At 47.1% G+C, this 17,404-nt stretch overlaps 1 protein-coding gene across 1 annotated transcript in view; it reads left to right on the forward strand.

Moving 5' to 3' along the window:
* Positions 1-17,404, forward strand: part of Vwa3b (von Willebrand factor A domain containing 3B) — a 162,773-nt gene that overhangs the window by 128,258 nt on the left and 17,111 nt on the right. The window contains 3 exon segments of the mRNA XM_032899725.1: positions 6,542-6,592; positions 7,992-8,193; positions 17,184-17,292. Of these exon segments, the coding sequence (XP_032755616.1) occupies positions 6,542-6,592; positions 7,992-8,193; positions 17,184-17,292 (362 nt within the window).

A 17,404-nucleotide genomic window follows, 5' to 3' on the forward strand; every position in this document is an offset into this window, starting at 1 on the left:
GCTCATGCAGGGTCTCTCCCTGGGTGCTGGACAATACTTCAGGCTCCTGAGCTGGTCTTTCCAACAGACTTTTAAATAAGCCAGTTTCCCATCCTAAACGCTGTAGAAATCTTGTGTTTCCAGGAAGCCTTCTCTGTGCACCATGGGATTGATCACGTTGGCACCTAATGCTTTGATAAGTAGCTAGCAAAGACCACAGCAGCGAGAGACCATGGAGACGTCTCTCCCATTCAACCACCCACAGAGCAAAAATGAGCAGGAGAGCAAACTGTGTCTGACCTGAGCTTGGGTCGGATTTCTCTTTCTTGTAACATTGCTCCAAATACAAAACAATCAGGCACACAGAATTTACATAAATGCACAGATACAAAAGCGAGTGTGCATACATAGTCTTGGGAATTCCGAGTAATGTACAAGTCACTTACGGCACCTGGGACGGTGTGCCTTGACTCTGTGCAAATGCACCAGCTTTTGGCATGTGAGAACCCAGTGGTTACGATCCTGATAAATCTGTAGCCAGTAAAGGGGAACCTTGGAGCCAGAGTCCCGGTGATCACTGGAGGGTAACTCAGTAAGTGCAGATTATTTACCTGCTTTTGTATAGAGATGGTGACTACGCTGACTACAGAGAGAACTCTACACTCAAATGGCTCCTGTGCCCATGCTGAGACGGCCCCTGCCTTTCCTCAGGGACAGGTGACCTGGTTGTCACGCTTGCCCAAGCCACCTGCACACCAACCTAGAACCCGTCCTTCGTGTAGCGTGCACATTTCTGTGAACTTTGAAGGTGCCCAGCCTCTTTGGGAAGCTTGTTCTAGATTCTGGGAGCTCCACAGTTGGGTTTTCACTTTCTCCACATGAGATATATCCGTTATAACTTAGGATGAAGAGAGTCTACTGTGTGCTCAGAGCCCGACTCCTGCCTCAGGGAGCCACATCCACCCCACAGGAAGGTCTTTTCCTATCCCTGGATGACACTCTGGTCTCTTCCTCCCCAGCCTCCTTCACTGCCCTCCCCATAGGCATGTGAGCCCCTTCCGTGGTCTTTATAGAACCCTCAGCCCAGGGTGAGATTTCCTCATCCACAATGAAAGGGTCAGGAGAATTTCAGGTTTTTCTTCCATATCTTTGATATTTGCACAGCATAAAATGGGGTACGATGGTGTACCCTTGGAATTGAGCTCGAGTCCAAACACATTTGTTTGTTTATTATTTGAAATTATTTCATGCCAGAAACAACGTTTCCTGGCATGGATGCAATTTCCCCACTTGTCACTCTGGCATGCAATACGTTTGCAATTTGGGTTTTGTTGCTGTTTTGGATTAGGGATGCTCCACCTGCTTCCCCACCTCCCCTGCCTCCCATCCCCTCCAGTCCCAACACCCCACTCCCCACCCCACCCCCGACGTCTTTCTGCCTTCCATCTTTATCTTGGTAGTAAGATGAGCTATCCTAAGCCCGCTCTCTGTCCTCCCTGGGTCTGGAGCCTGCATGAAGTCCTCTTTTTAAGAGACTGTTACTCTGCTGTCCCTCAGCTGGTCCTTCTTCCTGGTGGCCTCCCCTCTGAGGCCTCTCCAGACCCCTCTCTACTCTCTACCCCGTTGTGACCTTTGTGACTCTCAGTTACTGCCTGGCCCACAGCTTGTTGACTTTTTGGTCCACGAGCTTTCGGCTGGGCCAGCCTTATACTCCCTCTCATCTCTTTCTATCAGAGGCCTGTGTATGCATGTGACTATTTGAAATCCATTCAAACTAGATACAATTCCAGCTTAGCTATTAAAATGCTGAAATTGGACTTGTGCATTCAAATGCAATCCCATTCAAATTCTAATGTAGTTTGCCTTAATAATTCAGACATTTGAATCCTGCAATTACCTGGTCTATAAACATTCGGTACAGAGCCTCAGTCTAGCACTCAGAGGTCAGGCTGTGCTTGCACGGTTCATCCCTACCCTCAATGCCTATGTGTAGGCACGCATGTGGCATTTGTGACAGCAGATAGCTTAATTAGAGAAGCCACACCACAGGGCCGATGGGAGGATTGTACAAATCACACACAAGATGCATTCCTTGTGGATCTGTCCCCCATCCTGAATCTGTTGATCCTAGAATAACCAAGGAAGTGTGCAGCACATGCCTGGGTTCTTTCTGACCTTTGCTAACCTTTACCTGAAGTTTTCAGAAAGAGAGGAGAGCCCTGTCCCCAGGCAGAACAACACTCCCTTGAGAGAAACCATAAAACACAGAGTTAGTGACTTGTTCCTGCACGTAACTCTCTAGAAAGCTTTTGCTAACCTGAGAGGAGTGTTGTTGCTGCAAGTTGAGCAAAAATGTCTAAGAATTCCAAACCTCAGATGCTCCAAAATTTTTGAGTTCCCATAACTAGGCCACATACGGTAAATACCGTTCCTGATCTCGTGGGAAAGACCACAGTTAAAAGGTCGGGGCATGCACTAATGACTATCCAGAAATTTACTCCTGGACTGTGTGTGTAGGTAGATTAAAAAAAAAAAGATAAATTTTGTGTTTGGACTTGTGTCCCATCCTTAAGATCTCATTATATTACATGTAGATATATTTCAAAATCTAAAATCCCAAGCGTTTATGGGCCCAAAACTTTTGGATAAGAGATATTCAACTTGTACTTTCAGCAATAATAATTTTTTCACATCAATGACATCCGCTCTAGTTTGATATTTAATACTTAAGTTTATTCATTTAATCGATATTGAGTTTTTTTACCTAGGTGTTTAAGTTATTTAATATTTGTTTAACAGTATTAATAGTAGCAATATTATTATATAGAACCAAAAATATTATATAGAACTTCCTTGGCCTTGCATGCAATAGTGCCGAACCATTTTGTTTGTATAAATGTCAGGTCCATTTTTATTATTTTTGTATTTCACCGGTGTGCAACTTTCTCATCGGTATAAATGGACCGCACTGCGCAGTCAGGATCACATCTCTGTGGTGCTTTTCCCCAAAGTAAGCCAACGTCACCTTGAAAATAAACAGTGTCATACACCCATAAGCCCACCCAGGCTAGGGATGACTAAGCAAACGGAAGCTCACAGAGACATAAACGGAGCTATTTTGGACACAGTGTCCATGGGCGGGAGCCCTCTGTATTTCAAGAGTCTAGGCTTTGTGTGTCAGAGCACAAGCTTGGATGTCTCTACGGCTGTTTGAATTCAGAGCCAGCATTTTTCTTGCAGCTTGTTTTGATGACCAAAGTCAAGATCACAGTCCTCAAACCCATAGGAGGTCTCAGTTCCAGTCTGGCTCCGGGGCTGTGCTTGAGATGACTCTGTTTAAGGTCGTCTCTGACGCTGGTCGCACTTACGATGCGCCAACAGTTACCCACTGCTCTGTAGAGAGTCATTTCTTGCTATAGCCAGCCTATGGCTGCAAAACCAGCAGCCAGAATTAAGGGTCTGGACCAGAAAAAAGCTTTCAAATCCAATACCTTCCCGGCACCCCACCCCATGGTGGCTTTGCCATGAGCACTCTACCAACTCGCTAACACGTTAAAATATTAACAGTACCCTCGGACGAGAGGGGACACCGATGTTATGAATATGTGTGTGCCCCCTGGGAAATATTTTCTACAGGAATGTGTTAAAATTTGATCCATGCTATATAACTAAACCCACATGGGCTCTCTGTGTATCTGGGCTCGCCCATCTTCTGATCCTCCCTGAGGAGAGGAACGCTGAGGTATTTGTGGCACTTTGCGTTTATGCTTTCCGTTTTGTCCTCTCAATGGCACAGACAGGTGCTGTTAGCCTTGTTTTATCCCCGAGAAAGCAGAGCTTCAAAGGATTCTGTCAAACAGGATCACATAGCAGCCGTGGGTGGGAACTGCGGGGGTGGGGGTGGGAACAGGGAGGGGAGGAGGCGGGACACTGAGCTTAACCCCAGCCAGACATGTGTAGCTAAGTCCCTTTTCTGCCTCCGCCCCCAGCTTCCACACGACGCTGAGTCCACTTGCAAGTATAGATAGAAGGGAGTATTGAACATACTTTAAGAAAACCAGAGACGACCAAATAGTCTTAGAAGCCCTAATCACTGTTGCCTGAACCAAGCAACTAAAGAACCCAGTTTCCTAACAGAACCCAAAGAATCAAACCTTGAAGTAAGACCAAAGCGCTGGCCGGCCTAGTTCCCTCTTCCCGACTCTCTTTATGTTTGAGATGCATTTATTTTCTTTTATGTGTACGAGTGTTTTGCCCGAATATATATGTCCATTCCTGGTGCCCTTGGAGGTTCGGAGGAGGCATCCGATTGTACAGACATAAAGTTACAGATAATCGATGCTGGGAACTGAACCTAGTCCTCTGCAGAAGCAGTAAGTGCTCTTAACGGCCGAGCCATCTCTCCAGCCCCCACTCTTGCTAACTTTGTGCCATCACTTACAGAAGCTTTGCAGGCGTCAGACACAATATATACGTTATGTACAGACCAGCTCAGAGTCCTCAGAACTACACCAGGGAAGAGAGGCTCTCGTCATCCTGAGTCTCACAGGAATAAAGGAAGCTGAGGTCTGGGTCCACCATAGCTCCTCCCCCATACAAGCCACCCTTGTCCTGCCTCCCCAACCCGTCCAGACTGGTGACAGACACACAGGGCAGAATAGCACCTCCACCCAAAGTGTATTCTCTGGGCGCTGTGCCAATAGCAGCCGACCTCAGTGGTCACAAGAGCCCATCCTGTGGAAGGCGATGTCCCAGTGTTCTATCCCCTGCTGTTCACAAAGCCTGAGGTGACAACATAGTGTCACAGACTGGGTAGGGTCCATTGAAAGAAGCATGTTGTGGGAAATATTAAAAATTGTCAAGCCATATGGCATTAGCGGGGTATATCTATATCAGTCAGCAAAGCGTCTCACCCGCTAAGCTCCCAATCTCTATTCCACACTGCCTCTGGCCACTGTCTGAGCCCAACAGCAATCTCTCCATCCATCTAGTTCCCAAAGCGGGCCACTGCCACGCCAGTTCCAAGCAGAGACCGCCTAACTCACAGCTCTCTTGCTGCGGACTCTGCTCACAATCCCAGCATCTGCCCCCTAATGGCTACAGTGTCAACTCCCAGCAACCCGTTAAAATCAAAACTCCAGAAGCTTGTAGTTTAGCAATCAGATTTATCTCAGTAAATTTACACTCCATAAAACGTCCACACAATAAACTCGCAATCAACCGATAATGATATAAACCACCCACCTGGATAAGATAAATTGACCTATAAAATCCCATCCCTTAAGAAATATTCACAACCACCCATGGCCATTTTAGGCCACGTGGATCTGGGTCATCCTTCTCTGCCTTCATTTTGGTTCTTCTTTCTCCTCTCCCCCCTTACCAAAGCCCTGTCCCCGCCCCACTTTCTCACTGTCCAATCATAGGCCCTGCCCCATCCTGGGCCAGCCCCAACCTGCGTAAAGTCAACAATCCACAGAAGCATCAGTGACTGGTGCCACAGGAAAGGAGCCGCCGCTATGGCAACTTCCTTTTCTCTTGGGCCATTGGGCTCTCTCTGAAGGCATGATCAGTGCCGGGCTTCAGTCCCCAACGCTGACAGCTAGCCAGGTGGATATTTGAGTTGTTTCTCCTGGCTGCCCATCTTTGTGCTGCCCTCCAGACAACAGGGCGGTCAGACTGGATGACTTAAAACGGGAATCCCGAAGAAATGGCTCACAGCCCCACGGACTCCCTTTGCTCTCAGAACCCAGGCAGAAGAGGGTCTGCAGAAGGCAAGCGAGGAGGGATAATTCTGCATGGCCCAAAACTTACTTTTTGAAGATAACCTTGTATTACATGTATAGTGCATGTGTGTGTGCATACACGTATGCGTGAGTGCATGTGCGGTAACATGGCGCCTGTATGGGAGATGACTTGAGGGAGTCCTATTTTCCACTGGGAAATCAAATTCAGCAGCAAGCGCTTTTTTTTTTTTTTTTTTTTTTTTTTGGTTCTTTTTTCGGAGCTGGGGACTGAACCCAGGGCCTTGCGCTTCCTAGGCAAGCGCTCTACCACTGAGCTAAATCCCCAACCCCGCAAGCAAGCGCTTTTACCTGCTGTGCCAGTGAGAAACTTGCTAATGCAGCGATGGCAAGGACCAGCTTGCTTACAACCACACTTTCTTGACAGCAAAGGTTCTTAGTGACTGGCACAACTCCTAGCCAGCCACAGGCTTCCTCAGAGTTCCTCAGCTGCTCTTAACCTATGGGTCATGACCCTTTCAGGAGGTCACTCATCAGTCTATCAAAACAGTAACAAAATTACAGTTACAACATAGCAACAAAAGAACTTTATGGTTGGAGTGCCCCATGACATGAGGAACTTTATCAAATGTTGCACATTAGGAAAGTTGAGAATAACGTTTAAGTGGGTGTCCGTGGTTTGGCCCAGTAAGTTGGCAACTGGCTTGGTCTTCTGGTGCAACCCCCTCAGAACCTGCACTCAAGTTTTTTGTTTTTTTTTTTTACTTGAAATAAAGTTATTGCTCTTAAATGATTAATGTTGCATTTTTTTTCAACAGGCGCTTAAATAAAATTGTCTGGCAAGCGCTGTCTGAAGAGGAGAAAGAGAAGTAAGTTATTCCGTCCCTAGCTCAGTTCTGAAATGCAGGTGAAATTCACATAACTGAACCCGACCACCGCAAAGCATATGGTCTGGTGGTATTCAGAGTGTGTAACATCCCCAGACACTCATCCCCAAGAAAGACACAATTGTTCCCGGTTGCCCTCCTCTCTAGCTCCCCTCTAACTCCAGTCTGCATTCTGTTTCCATCACTGCCTGCCCTTGATATGTCATGTGACAGGAAGCACATGACAGGTAGCACTTGTGAGTCTGTCTTCTAGTCCTTCCTGGGAAAACAGAAGACTTTCAAAGTTCGTGCAAATCGTGGCATAAATCCGCACATACACATGGGTGCACACGCTGCATTAGTTCTGTTCCACACACCACTGACGATCTCCCACTGACGGGCCTCTCAGTCGTTTCTGCTTTCTTCGACTGTTATGCATAAGGCCACTGTGCTCATCTGCATGGACATTCCGAAACGTCAAGCATGTACGGTGGGGAGGAGTGGGCTTACCACATAGTAATTCTGTGCTTAAGGACTTGCCACATAGTATATGTTTTTGAGAAGGCTCCAGGCCGGCCGCCTCCAGCCACACCAGTACTGTATGAGCATTCCAATCTCTGTCTTCAGAAACGTTGCTTGCTGCCCTTTAAAAAGAATAAATCAAATACAGAAGGCATGATGGTGCTTTCCCATAATCTGCTGGGGAGAGCCATAATTTGAGCTCATCCTGGGCTACAAATAAAGACACTGTCTCAAAGCAACAAAAACACCCTACTCCATGATATGTTGCCTAACTCCAGATGTACGTGCTGATAAATGCGTCCCTGGGCAGCTTGCCCCCCGTATGAAAGTAATCTATGATGGGCACATCACTAGCTGATGTAATTGTGGGACCTCAGTCCTATAGCAACACGGCGTTGATTAAAATGGCTCTGTCCAGTGCCCAGGCTTGTTTCTCACCATTCTGAGGACAGTTTCTAATTATAACTATTCTGGAAGAGTGAGAGCTCTGGGAACTAGGGAGGTGGACCTGAAGACACAGCTGGCGGTCTTCTGTCACCTAACATCTGTGACAACAGATGATTCTCGAGGAGTTTGTGGAGAAACTGTAGCTTTTCTTCCTCCTCCTCCTCCTTCTGCTTCTCCTCCTCCTCCTCTTCTTCATCCTCTTCCTCCTTCTTCCTTCCTTCCTTCCTTCCTTCCTTCCTTCCTCCTCCTCCTACTTTTCCTCCTCATCTTCCTTCTTCCTTCTTCTTCCTTCCTTCCTCCTCCTCCTTCTTCTCCTACTTTTCCTCCTCCTCTTCCTTCTTCTTCCTTCCTTCCCTCCTCCTCCCCCCTCCCCCCTCCTCCTCCTTTTGCTTATTTTGTCATGGTTTTGCCCAAGCCGTTCTTCCTTTCTCAGGTTGGATGCTGTCAAGCCCATGCAGTACTTGGAAAACAAGGCAGTTTTAAACAGAGCCCTGGAGCGGCTGAATTGGCCCATTTCACTGAAAGAGCTGTCGATGCTGGAAAACGAAATCTTGGTTGGGAAAATGTACATCCAGCAAGCCATGGAGCTCCAGGAGGTTGCCAGGAAGAACTACCAGAGCAAGACACTACAGGAGGTGGGTCCCAGAGCTGCCTGCACCCTGACCCACTCTTACCTCCTCTCTGTCCTGCCCACCCACCACATACCGGTTTCTAAGAGAGTTAACTTTAAGATCCTGTCTTTAGAAGATGGAATCTTTAAAAAACAAAACAAACGCCTGGACTCTGATCCAAATCTCAGATCTCACTACTTATCTTTAGTCAGTCTCGGCTAGTTTTTCCCATTCCTTTCAACTTCCTTTTATTATTTAATTAAAGTAAGAGTATTAAGACCTGGTGGGTTGTTAGGTAGAGAGGACATTCAGGTTTTCAGTACTGAAAGCCCACCAAACTCATGATCTCACTGCCTCGTCAGTACCGTTTGGAGCGTTTCCTGTTGATCTTTTTTCCTCCTTAAATAAATCTCCACCCTACCCCCCCCAGTCAGAAAGCCTGTAACCGTCTTATATTTGGCCTTGAACTTAGCATCATCTGTGGCTTTGCTGAGTCTTCAGACGACATCACCAGTGGACAGATAACATGACGGATTTAACTCTTTACACAACTATTTCTTTTTGGATCGTTTCTGTTGTCATTTTGTTTTTGTTTTTGTTTACAGTTTTAGCCAGTTCCTTGTGCTTTTGTAAGTCCCATGGTGTATCCGCTTGAGGTATTTTGTTAGGTTCTGAGCCCTGGCTGTCAGACTGCCCCAGCTAATGTGTTGCTGTACCCAAGCCTCTCCAAGCCCTGGAGTTTCCTTGACTTGAGAGCTGAACAATCAAAGTACTAATCAGCCAACCACATCTAGCCCTCCCAACAGACAGTAGATAGTACCAAGTGCCAACAGTAAATAAACTCATCCGCACTGACCTTTATGCGCCTTCCATTATTAAAAGTCTTGTCAATAGCCAGGCATGGCAGCTTACGCCTTTAATCTCAGCACCCAGGAGGCAGAGGCAAGCAGATCCCTGTGGGTTCAAAGGCAGCTACTCGACTTCAGAAGACCTAGGCAAGAATGGGCTAGCCTAGTGAAACTATGGTGATTTGAATAAGAATGGACTCCATAGGCTTCTGTCATCAGGGGGTGGAACTGTTTGAAAAGATTAGAAGGATTAGGTGTGGCTTTGTTGGAGGAAGTGTGTCAAGGGGTGGGGGGGACTTTGAGGTGTCAAAAGTCTACACCAGACCCAATCTCAATATCTCTCTCTGTCTCTCTGTCTCTCCCTTTCTGCCTGTGGATAAGGATGTAGTTCTCACCATGTGTCTGTCCCCCGTGATAATCATGGACTAAGCCTCTAAAACTGTAAGCAAGCCCCCAACTAACTGCTTGCTTTTATGAGTTGCCTCAGACACGGTGTCTCTTCACAACAATAGAACAAGAACTAAGCTAGAAGTCCTGTCTAAAATGTGTATGTATGTATGTATGTATGTATGTATGTATGTATGTATGTATATTCAGTGAGTTTTTTAAACATCAAACAGAATGGTATCCCAAAACTATTCAACTTAGCAAGAGGCTGCACATCTGGTGACATCATCCAGGAGAGTATCAATGGAATTGTGGGAGCAAATGCCTGTATGCAGTGAGCAAAGGGGTGAGGAGATGCCCAGGGAGCCAGTACAGGGAGGAGAGGCGTTGACTTCCAGATATTCATCAGAAGACAAGGAGAGAATGATGGCCCCAACCTGAGGTGCAGACAAGCAGAGGGGAAGATATTGAGTCTGTGTAATATGATGCGGACACACCACAGCACTCATAACTCAGCCTTCCTTCCCCTTAATTGGGTTCTGAAGCCCACACTCTCTGTTGGAGGACATCCTCCATGCTCAGCACAATTTCCCTTAAAGAAATGAATGAGGAGGGGCATCTGACATCTTACCTCCATAACGTCTGACCTCTCTACTTTTTGGCATGACCTTCTGCAATGGAAAAATCCCATACATCGTTTCCTTAAAGCAATATTTCTAAGATTGTTTTAATTCCATTTTTATCATGCCAACTAATCTGACCTCATAGCCCACCAGTAAGGCCAAGATCCAAGGTAAAAATCTTTGGTGGGAGCAAAGCTCACGATAGCAAAGGCCAGGTTACAGGCCCTTTAAGATCCTGCAGTGGAAGAAACATCCATCATCCATGCAAGTCACTCCAACCTCTTCATACATATGCATAGGCTCATTCTAAACGTCCTTAGCAGAGGGCAGTGACTTGGAACAATGGTAAAAAGTTAGAGAAGAAGAAGCTTTCAACCCCTAAGGCCTTCCCCCCCACCCCACAGAGTTTGCTGACGCATAGCCATAACCAAGGTCCTTCCCAAGGGCGTTTGTGAGAAACGCCCACGAGTGTTCCGAAGGCTGTGGCCACTCTGCTTGGTCCACAATGGAGTCTGAGACCTGAGGCTTTCCCACAGTCTGTGCTGCAGCCAGGTGCCAGTATCCGCAGCTATCCCTTCGGCTCTCTGGGATGGCGTCACAGTTTTCCCAAAGCTGGGCTTGCTTTTCACCCCCAGGCTTCCTGACAGTCCCTGGCTGGCTGCAGACCAGATGTAAGATGATAACCATTATGCTTCCCAGTCTGGTAAGCACCCTGCAGGTTCTGTGTGGGAGCGCCCAATGGTTTCCCCTGCGATCCATAATCCACCAGCTTTAGGACCTCCCCAGAGGCAGATGCTTGGCTCGCTGACCACGAAAGGAAAGAATAAACCTTGAGTCTGAAACTCCCCGAATCCTCATTTTATCAGTACCACCTTGTTTTCAGGATCGCACATTTTTAACTCCATAGCCCCAAAGCTGAGCTGTGAGGGGCTCAGAAAATTATTGCTGACTTTCCGTAGGCCCCATGGGAGCCCAGTCTAAGAAAGCTCAAGTGTACTGTCCTGAGCATCTCCCTAAGACACGAAGGTTGTTCTCATAGCAACTCCTCCAGAATCCACAACTAAAAAGATCCACGGCCCTCTTTATCCCCACGGCCCTGACCACCTTGGACGATTTGGAGGCATGAAATCTCTTTAAAGTTGTGGGAACCTGTCATCGGCAGCCCTGACAAAGCCTTGGGGATATGCCCACACAGCTGGCTGCATATGTGTGCTTCTCAAAGGCATGACAAATGAGGAATCTGGTCTGTAGATTTTATGTGCATGATGGATTCAGTGTGCTGCTCTACAAAACGCTTTCCAGACAGGGGAGAGGTGTGAGTGAGGTTGGGTAAGGTTCAACTGGGAGAGAGCATGTGCCTCTGAGGACCTTCTGCTAGGTTGTGACTTGGGTTCTATGCATGAAAGGAATGCTGGGTAGGGAGACCTGGCAGAGAAACTTCTCTGAACTGTATGTGTGTGTGTGTGTGTGTGTGTGTGTATGTGCATATATATATATATGCATATATATATATATCAGATAAACATATATATCTTTGTTTCCAGATAGTAGCGGAACCAGTTGTTATTCATGCATTAAAACCCATTTTGTCTGTGGTTTTTAAATTTCCTCTTCTAGAGGAAAAGAAAGATCACTTAACCCTGCTAGTGAGCCTTTCTCATGCCACAGTGAAATCATCAGTCTGTTCTGCCGGTCTCTGAATCTGGTGGGAAGCGCTTGACCTCTAGCACTAAGAACATCCTCTGAGAGTGTAAGACCTCCTCCCATGAAGCTGGGGGAGTCACAGATCATGGCTATGCCTTGATGACATTGTCGTCTGAGAAAGAGCGACAGGTGAAAACCAGCCACCTTATCCCCAGACAGCAGTGCAATGTGAACTAATTGTGTATTGGCGTGAAGGCCTCAATCAGCCAAAATCTCAGACGGACTGGCAGGTGGAAGGGAGGGAGGGTGAGAGAGGAAACTCCGCCAACACTGCAATGGCAGTGCACCACGCAGCAGCTAGAGTTCTCAGCACAGGACACTGGGGAAATCAAAGGAAGACGCCATATCCACGCACGTGCATGTGCGTGCACACGCACGCACGCACGCACGCACGAGTGCACGCATGCAAACACCCCACAAATAACATTGGCCAAAAGAAATTCTCTGACTGGTTGGTACCTTGTCCTGAGAATGAGCTCTCACCTCTCATGATCCCCAAGGCGGCAGAAGCCACACCCACGTTGCCCCTTCCTTCTACTGCTAAAGCCTTCCCTCCTCACTGGAGGGTTCTCGCTGAATGGATCCCAGCACTCCCCTGCCTCACAGATGCTCTCTAGGCGTAGATGCTGCCCAACTATCAAAAGTAGGTTTGGGGGTGGTGGTGCCTGCTTATCTGGATGGGGAGAACTGAGTATGGAGAACTTATCGACAGAGTCCAGAGAGGAAACTGCCATTCAGTCAGTCTGCATTAATTAAGGGGCTATAGCCACATGAAGGTAGGCCAAGTCAGTCAGCAGGAACCACTGCGACACAAAGAGAGCAGCAGCAGCAAGGGACGGTGAAAGCCAGAAACCAAGAGCAGGGGAGGGACAAGAAACCACTACTCTGATTTTTCTCCTTTCCCCTCTGTTCTCAGCCAGTGCCTCCCATGGCCGGCTGTTCCAGGACCTGTGAGGAAAACAGGGTCTAGTCCTTGGTGCGGAAAAGCATCTGTCTATACAGAGCAGGCCCCTCAGAGAAGAAGAGCAAAGAATGTGTTTGGGGATGAGTGGGTAGAGACAAGTGCCTTGAGAACTTTTCCTAAAGACCCAGAGTGTATTTGTACACCATAGTGTTGTGTGAGAAACGTGTATAAGCAGATGTTAGGTCACATACCCGGCAGTGACATCAAAGGAGCATCAGTAACATCCATGTGACAGATCCCCAAGCTTCAGTGACTTTCAGCATTGAATAATTAAGACATTTTGGGGTTCTTCTTTTCATGATAGCCTTTGAAGTTGCTAAGAGCACTGGGCTGGGAGCACTGGGCCAGGAGCACTGGGCTGGGAGCAGAGCACTGGGCTAGGAGCACTGGGCCAGGAGCACTGGGCTGGGAGCAGAGCACTGGGCTGGGAGCACTGGGCCAGGAGCATTGGCCTGGGAGCACTGGGCTGGGAGCACTGGGCCAGGAGCACTGGGCTGGGAGCAGAGCACTGGGCTAGGAGCACTGGGCCGGGAGCACTGGCCTGGGAGCACTGGGCCAGGAGCACTGGCCTGGGAGCACTGGGCTGGGAGGCCTTGCCTTCAGTAATTAAGTCTCCTCCAGAGCTCAGAGCACCCCTGGCATCCAGGGAGGAATGAGGGCCATCTGTTTTAGCTTCCACCCCTGTAACATTCCCTAAGCATCATAATAGCTCTTCACAAAGTGAAGACCTTGGATGTCCTTAGGGTTGGAGGAAGACCCTGGAAAATCTGCAAGAGAGGAGATGGGAGAGGCTCCATGCTGGCTCTGTCCCATTCGCCAAGCCTCCGAATGGAGTTGAATTATTAGTCACAAAGATAGTTTGCAAAGCTTCTGTTCTCATAATTGGGAACCCTAGAGAGAAGGGCGAAAGCACACTGGCCCTCCATGCATTATCTTAATCACAGCAGTCACAGACTTCCTTGACCAAAGGACACGGCAGGCACCGATAAGCGAACTGGGCTGCTGCTGGAGTGATTTTGGGATCCTGGAGGTAGAGTTTAGTGATTCCAAAGAACGAGAACATTTAGTGAGAGTTCTCAGTGCAACTGTTATGGAAGCATGCTATCACTGAAGGGGAACGTTAAAAGCACCAAGTGTTCTGTAACTTTACTGTTTCTAGCAGCCTAATCCCAAGAACGTGAACAGGAAAGAGGCAATGGCGTGGTAAGAGGGTGGCATCTTTGGGGACCTTGGCATACATCACCTGGTGATTGGATCCGAGAAAAAAATATCAATGTATTCTCTGGATTTTGTAATCAAGGTTGTAGCATGTGCCCAGTGGTCACTGGTTTGCCCCCCTTCTTTGGGGTCCATGCTTAGAGCTATGTCGACCAGTGTTTCCTGGTCTCTCTGTTTCTTCTGACGCTCGCATCCTAGGGATTTCTTTGTAGAAGTCTAGTGTTGGTTTGTATTCTGAACATGCACCTGCTTGAGGTCAGGCAAGAGTGAGACGGGCGTGGCGTTCTTTGGTGTAGACCACACGGCCCCTCTAAAGCTGTCAGCCAGGGTCGGAGGCAGCGGCTCTCATGTTTCTAGAACAAAGTCACGAATATTCTGGCTGAGGGAACAGCTTGTCTAACAGCCCCGATGATCTGTCCTTCCACAAAGCATCGTCAGCATAGGCTCCTTGGCGACTCAGCTTTGTAAGTCTGGTCAGACTTGCTGGGGTACAATGGTACCCTAAGAAATCCCCATGGGTGCCCTTTCCATAAAATCACATGCTGTGGAGTAGACTGGAAGAAATTCTTGACAATGGACAAGAGCGGTTGGAAACTTAAGTAGTAAGTGGGAGTCACTAGTATTTCCATGTTAGTAGGGCCCAGGACGATTGGAAGAGAGTGGTCCTTTGAGCATGGTAGGTGGGAAACATGTGGTTTTCCTGGCAAGGCTGGGAGATGCTGCTCATTCACAGGACACTTGGCGTCCTATTGTATGTCTCTTGGTGCAGGCTCATCCTCCTGAGGCCATTTTCAGATTGCAGGGAGCCATTCTGAGCTTCCCACAAGGGCTTGGGATTCTTGTTGTTGTTTTTTGTTGTTTTCTGAATGGAACCCCAGGAATAAGGAAGCAGCATCCACCACCGATGCTACCAATTCATACAGTGCATCCAGGGCTGTCGGGCCACTCTCCTTGATAGACTGATTGGCTCAGAGAATGTACAGCTTCCAAAGAAGCTTGCTTGTAAGTCTTTGCATGGCTATTAAGGTTCCATTTAGCGTAGTGAGATTACCCCTATTGATCAGCTATATGGTAAAGGTACTATTTAAGAAATATCAAATTATTATCATGGAACCAAATCAATACCTTTCATTTAACTCTGTGAAAATGACTCCTCGTCCCCTTCTCCTACTTGCATTTTGCAATATTTTATCTCCTGGGCCAAAGCCTGTATTTCTGGATGCATCAGATTTCTTCTTTACCTCCTGACTCTGCATGGTGGTCACCTCTGTACCAGGGTTTTGTTTCTGCTTGCAGGTCCACCTCCCAAAAGCTGTCTTTAGAACACTGTATTGGTGGGGTGCACTTCCAAAGTTTCACTTAATTTTTTTTTAAATCCACAAAGTAGCGTCTGCATTGTTGTAATTATATTGCCCAATACCAAGGTAAGCTGTAGGTTAGGAGCACGTGGACCCCTCTGAGAGACTTATAGCTAAAGGATTAAAAGTTGCTAATAGGATCAAGGGAAAATGATTTCTTTAACCTTTGTGTCTTGCTATGTAAGGTTGTACTACAATCTTGTCTGTATTTAAGTCATTAGTTTCACTGCATTAGATTTACATGCATGGCTTTACCTGTGTGTGTATGCATATATGTATGTATTTTCAAGATTCCTGTGTCCCTACCCTTTACCCCCTAAGACTTCCTAACTGGTCTGACCACACACATCTGTCTGTCCCCCGGAGACTTCTCCTCTTGTTCTCTTGGAGTAGATCTACATTCTAGACTTTCCACATTGTTCTTTCTTGCTTCATGCCTTCATTTGGCTGAAGTACATTTCCTAAGGCAAGATGAACTGGATGGAAACACTTCTGCTCAAGGAGATGATTTTATGTTCAATCTGCTGTTTGACTTGATCAGTAGTTTGCTGGGATTTAGAATTCCAAATTGGAATTTTCTTCAAGAACTTTGAAAACATGTGCCATTGCCCTCTTGTTAGGCTGATATCCCAGCCAGGAGGAGTGAGGACTAAGGATAACCCAGTCAGGTGCCCACGTGTTTCTTTTCTGTGCAGCTAAGTTTCCAAGGGGTTGTCTTTGTCATGGAGAGTGGGCCGGGCCACTGTGTTTCTACAAACCCTGTGTTTTTACTCCTCTCTCAGAGATGCTAACTGTGGATTGGCTTCTCTGTTGAAGGTACAGTCTCCTCACAGTTCTAGGTTGACAGCAGTTTGGGCCACAGCTCTTAAGTGGTCTGCTGTCTGGCTATGAAGCCATCCAGAACCCTAAGAATTCTAGTTGTAGGTATAATCTTTTTTAAAAAGGCTCCCTTTTCTTCAATCAGTTATCCAATTTTCTTTCACTCTAAGCCATATATATATATATATATATATATATATATATATATATATTGGCAGCATCCACCACCGATATATATATATATAATATATATATTATATATTATATATATATTATATATATAATAGACATAGATACATAGATACATGGATGATAAGATAGATGGATAGATAGATGATGGATGGATGGATAGATAGATGATAGATAGATAGATAGATAGATAGATAGATAGATAGAGTTCCAAGTGAACCCTTATGCAAAGGGTCATTGCCAGAGGGAACAAGGACGCCACAAAAAGACTAAGTCAACTAATCTGAACCTTTGGGACCTCCCATAGATGGACTCGTCAATCAAAGAACATACATGGGCTAGATGTAGGCCCCCTGCACATATCTAGCAGATGTGTAGGTTGGTCCTTGTGTGTGTCTCCCAACCACTGGAGTGGGGACTGTCTCTGACTCTGTTGCCTATTTGTGGATCCTGTTCCCTTAGCAGGGCTACCTGGGCTGGCCTCAGTGGGAGAGGATGTGCCTTGTCCTGCGGTGACTTGATGTTCCAGTGTGGGTTGGTGCTCAGGGAGCGCCTCGCCCCTTATCAGGGAAGAAAGGGAGGGTTGGGGGTGGAAGGGGCTGTGTGAGGTGGGGGGCCTGGAGTGGAGGGGGGACTGGGATTGAGATGTAACCTGAATGAATGAATGAATGAATGAGAAAAAGAATAAAGTTATAAGGAAGAGGAGGAGGAGGGGGGAGAAAGAGAAGAGGAGGAGGTAGAGGAGGAAGAGGAGGAGGAGATGATGATGAAGATGGAGCAGAAGATCTTTAATTAACACAGGGCAGAGGTGTCCCGAAGGAGCAGAGGCGACCACGGGCTGCCTACATTTCATGGTTTTACTATGTTGCCTACGGCTCATCAGTTCTTACTGTCGCTCTTTCAGCAGCATAAATTGCAAGGGTATCCAACAAAGAAAATCAAATCAAAGCTAGACCCTCTCAAAGGCCAGAAGGTTATTGCCAGATGTGAGGAGAACGGCTTCTATTTCCCAGGTAAGCCCTTCAGACGCGTTCACTAACGAACATGGCACCGGGGAGCAGAGGGGTCAGTCGGCCCTGAGCCCTCCCCAGAACACGGACATTTCACGTGTACTAAGATAGTCTG

Source organism: Rattus rattus, chromosome 4 (genome assembly GCF_011064425.1).
Source record: "Rattus rattus isolate New Zealand chromosome 4, Rrattus_CSIRO_v1, whole genome shotgun sequence".
Taxonomy (NCBI): domain Eukaryota; kingdom Metazoa; phylum Chordata; class Mammalia; order Rodentia; family Muridae; genus Rattus; species Rattus rattus.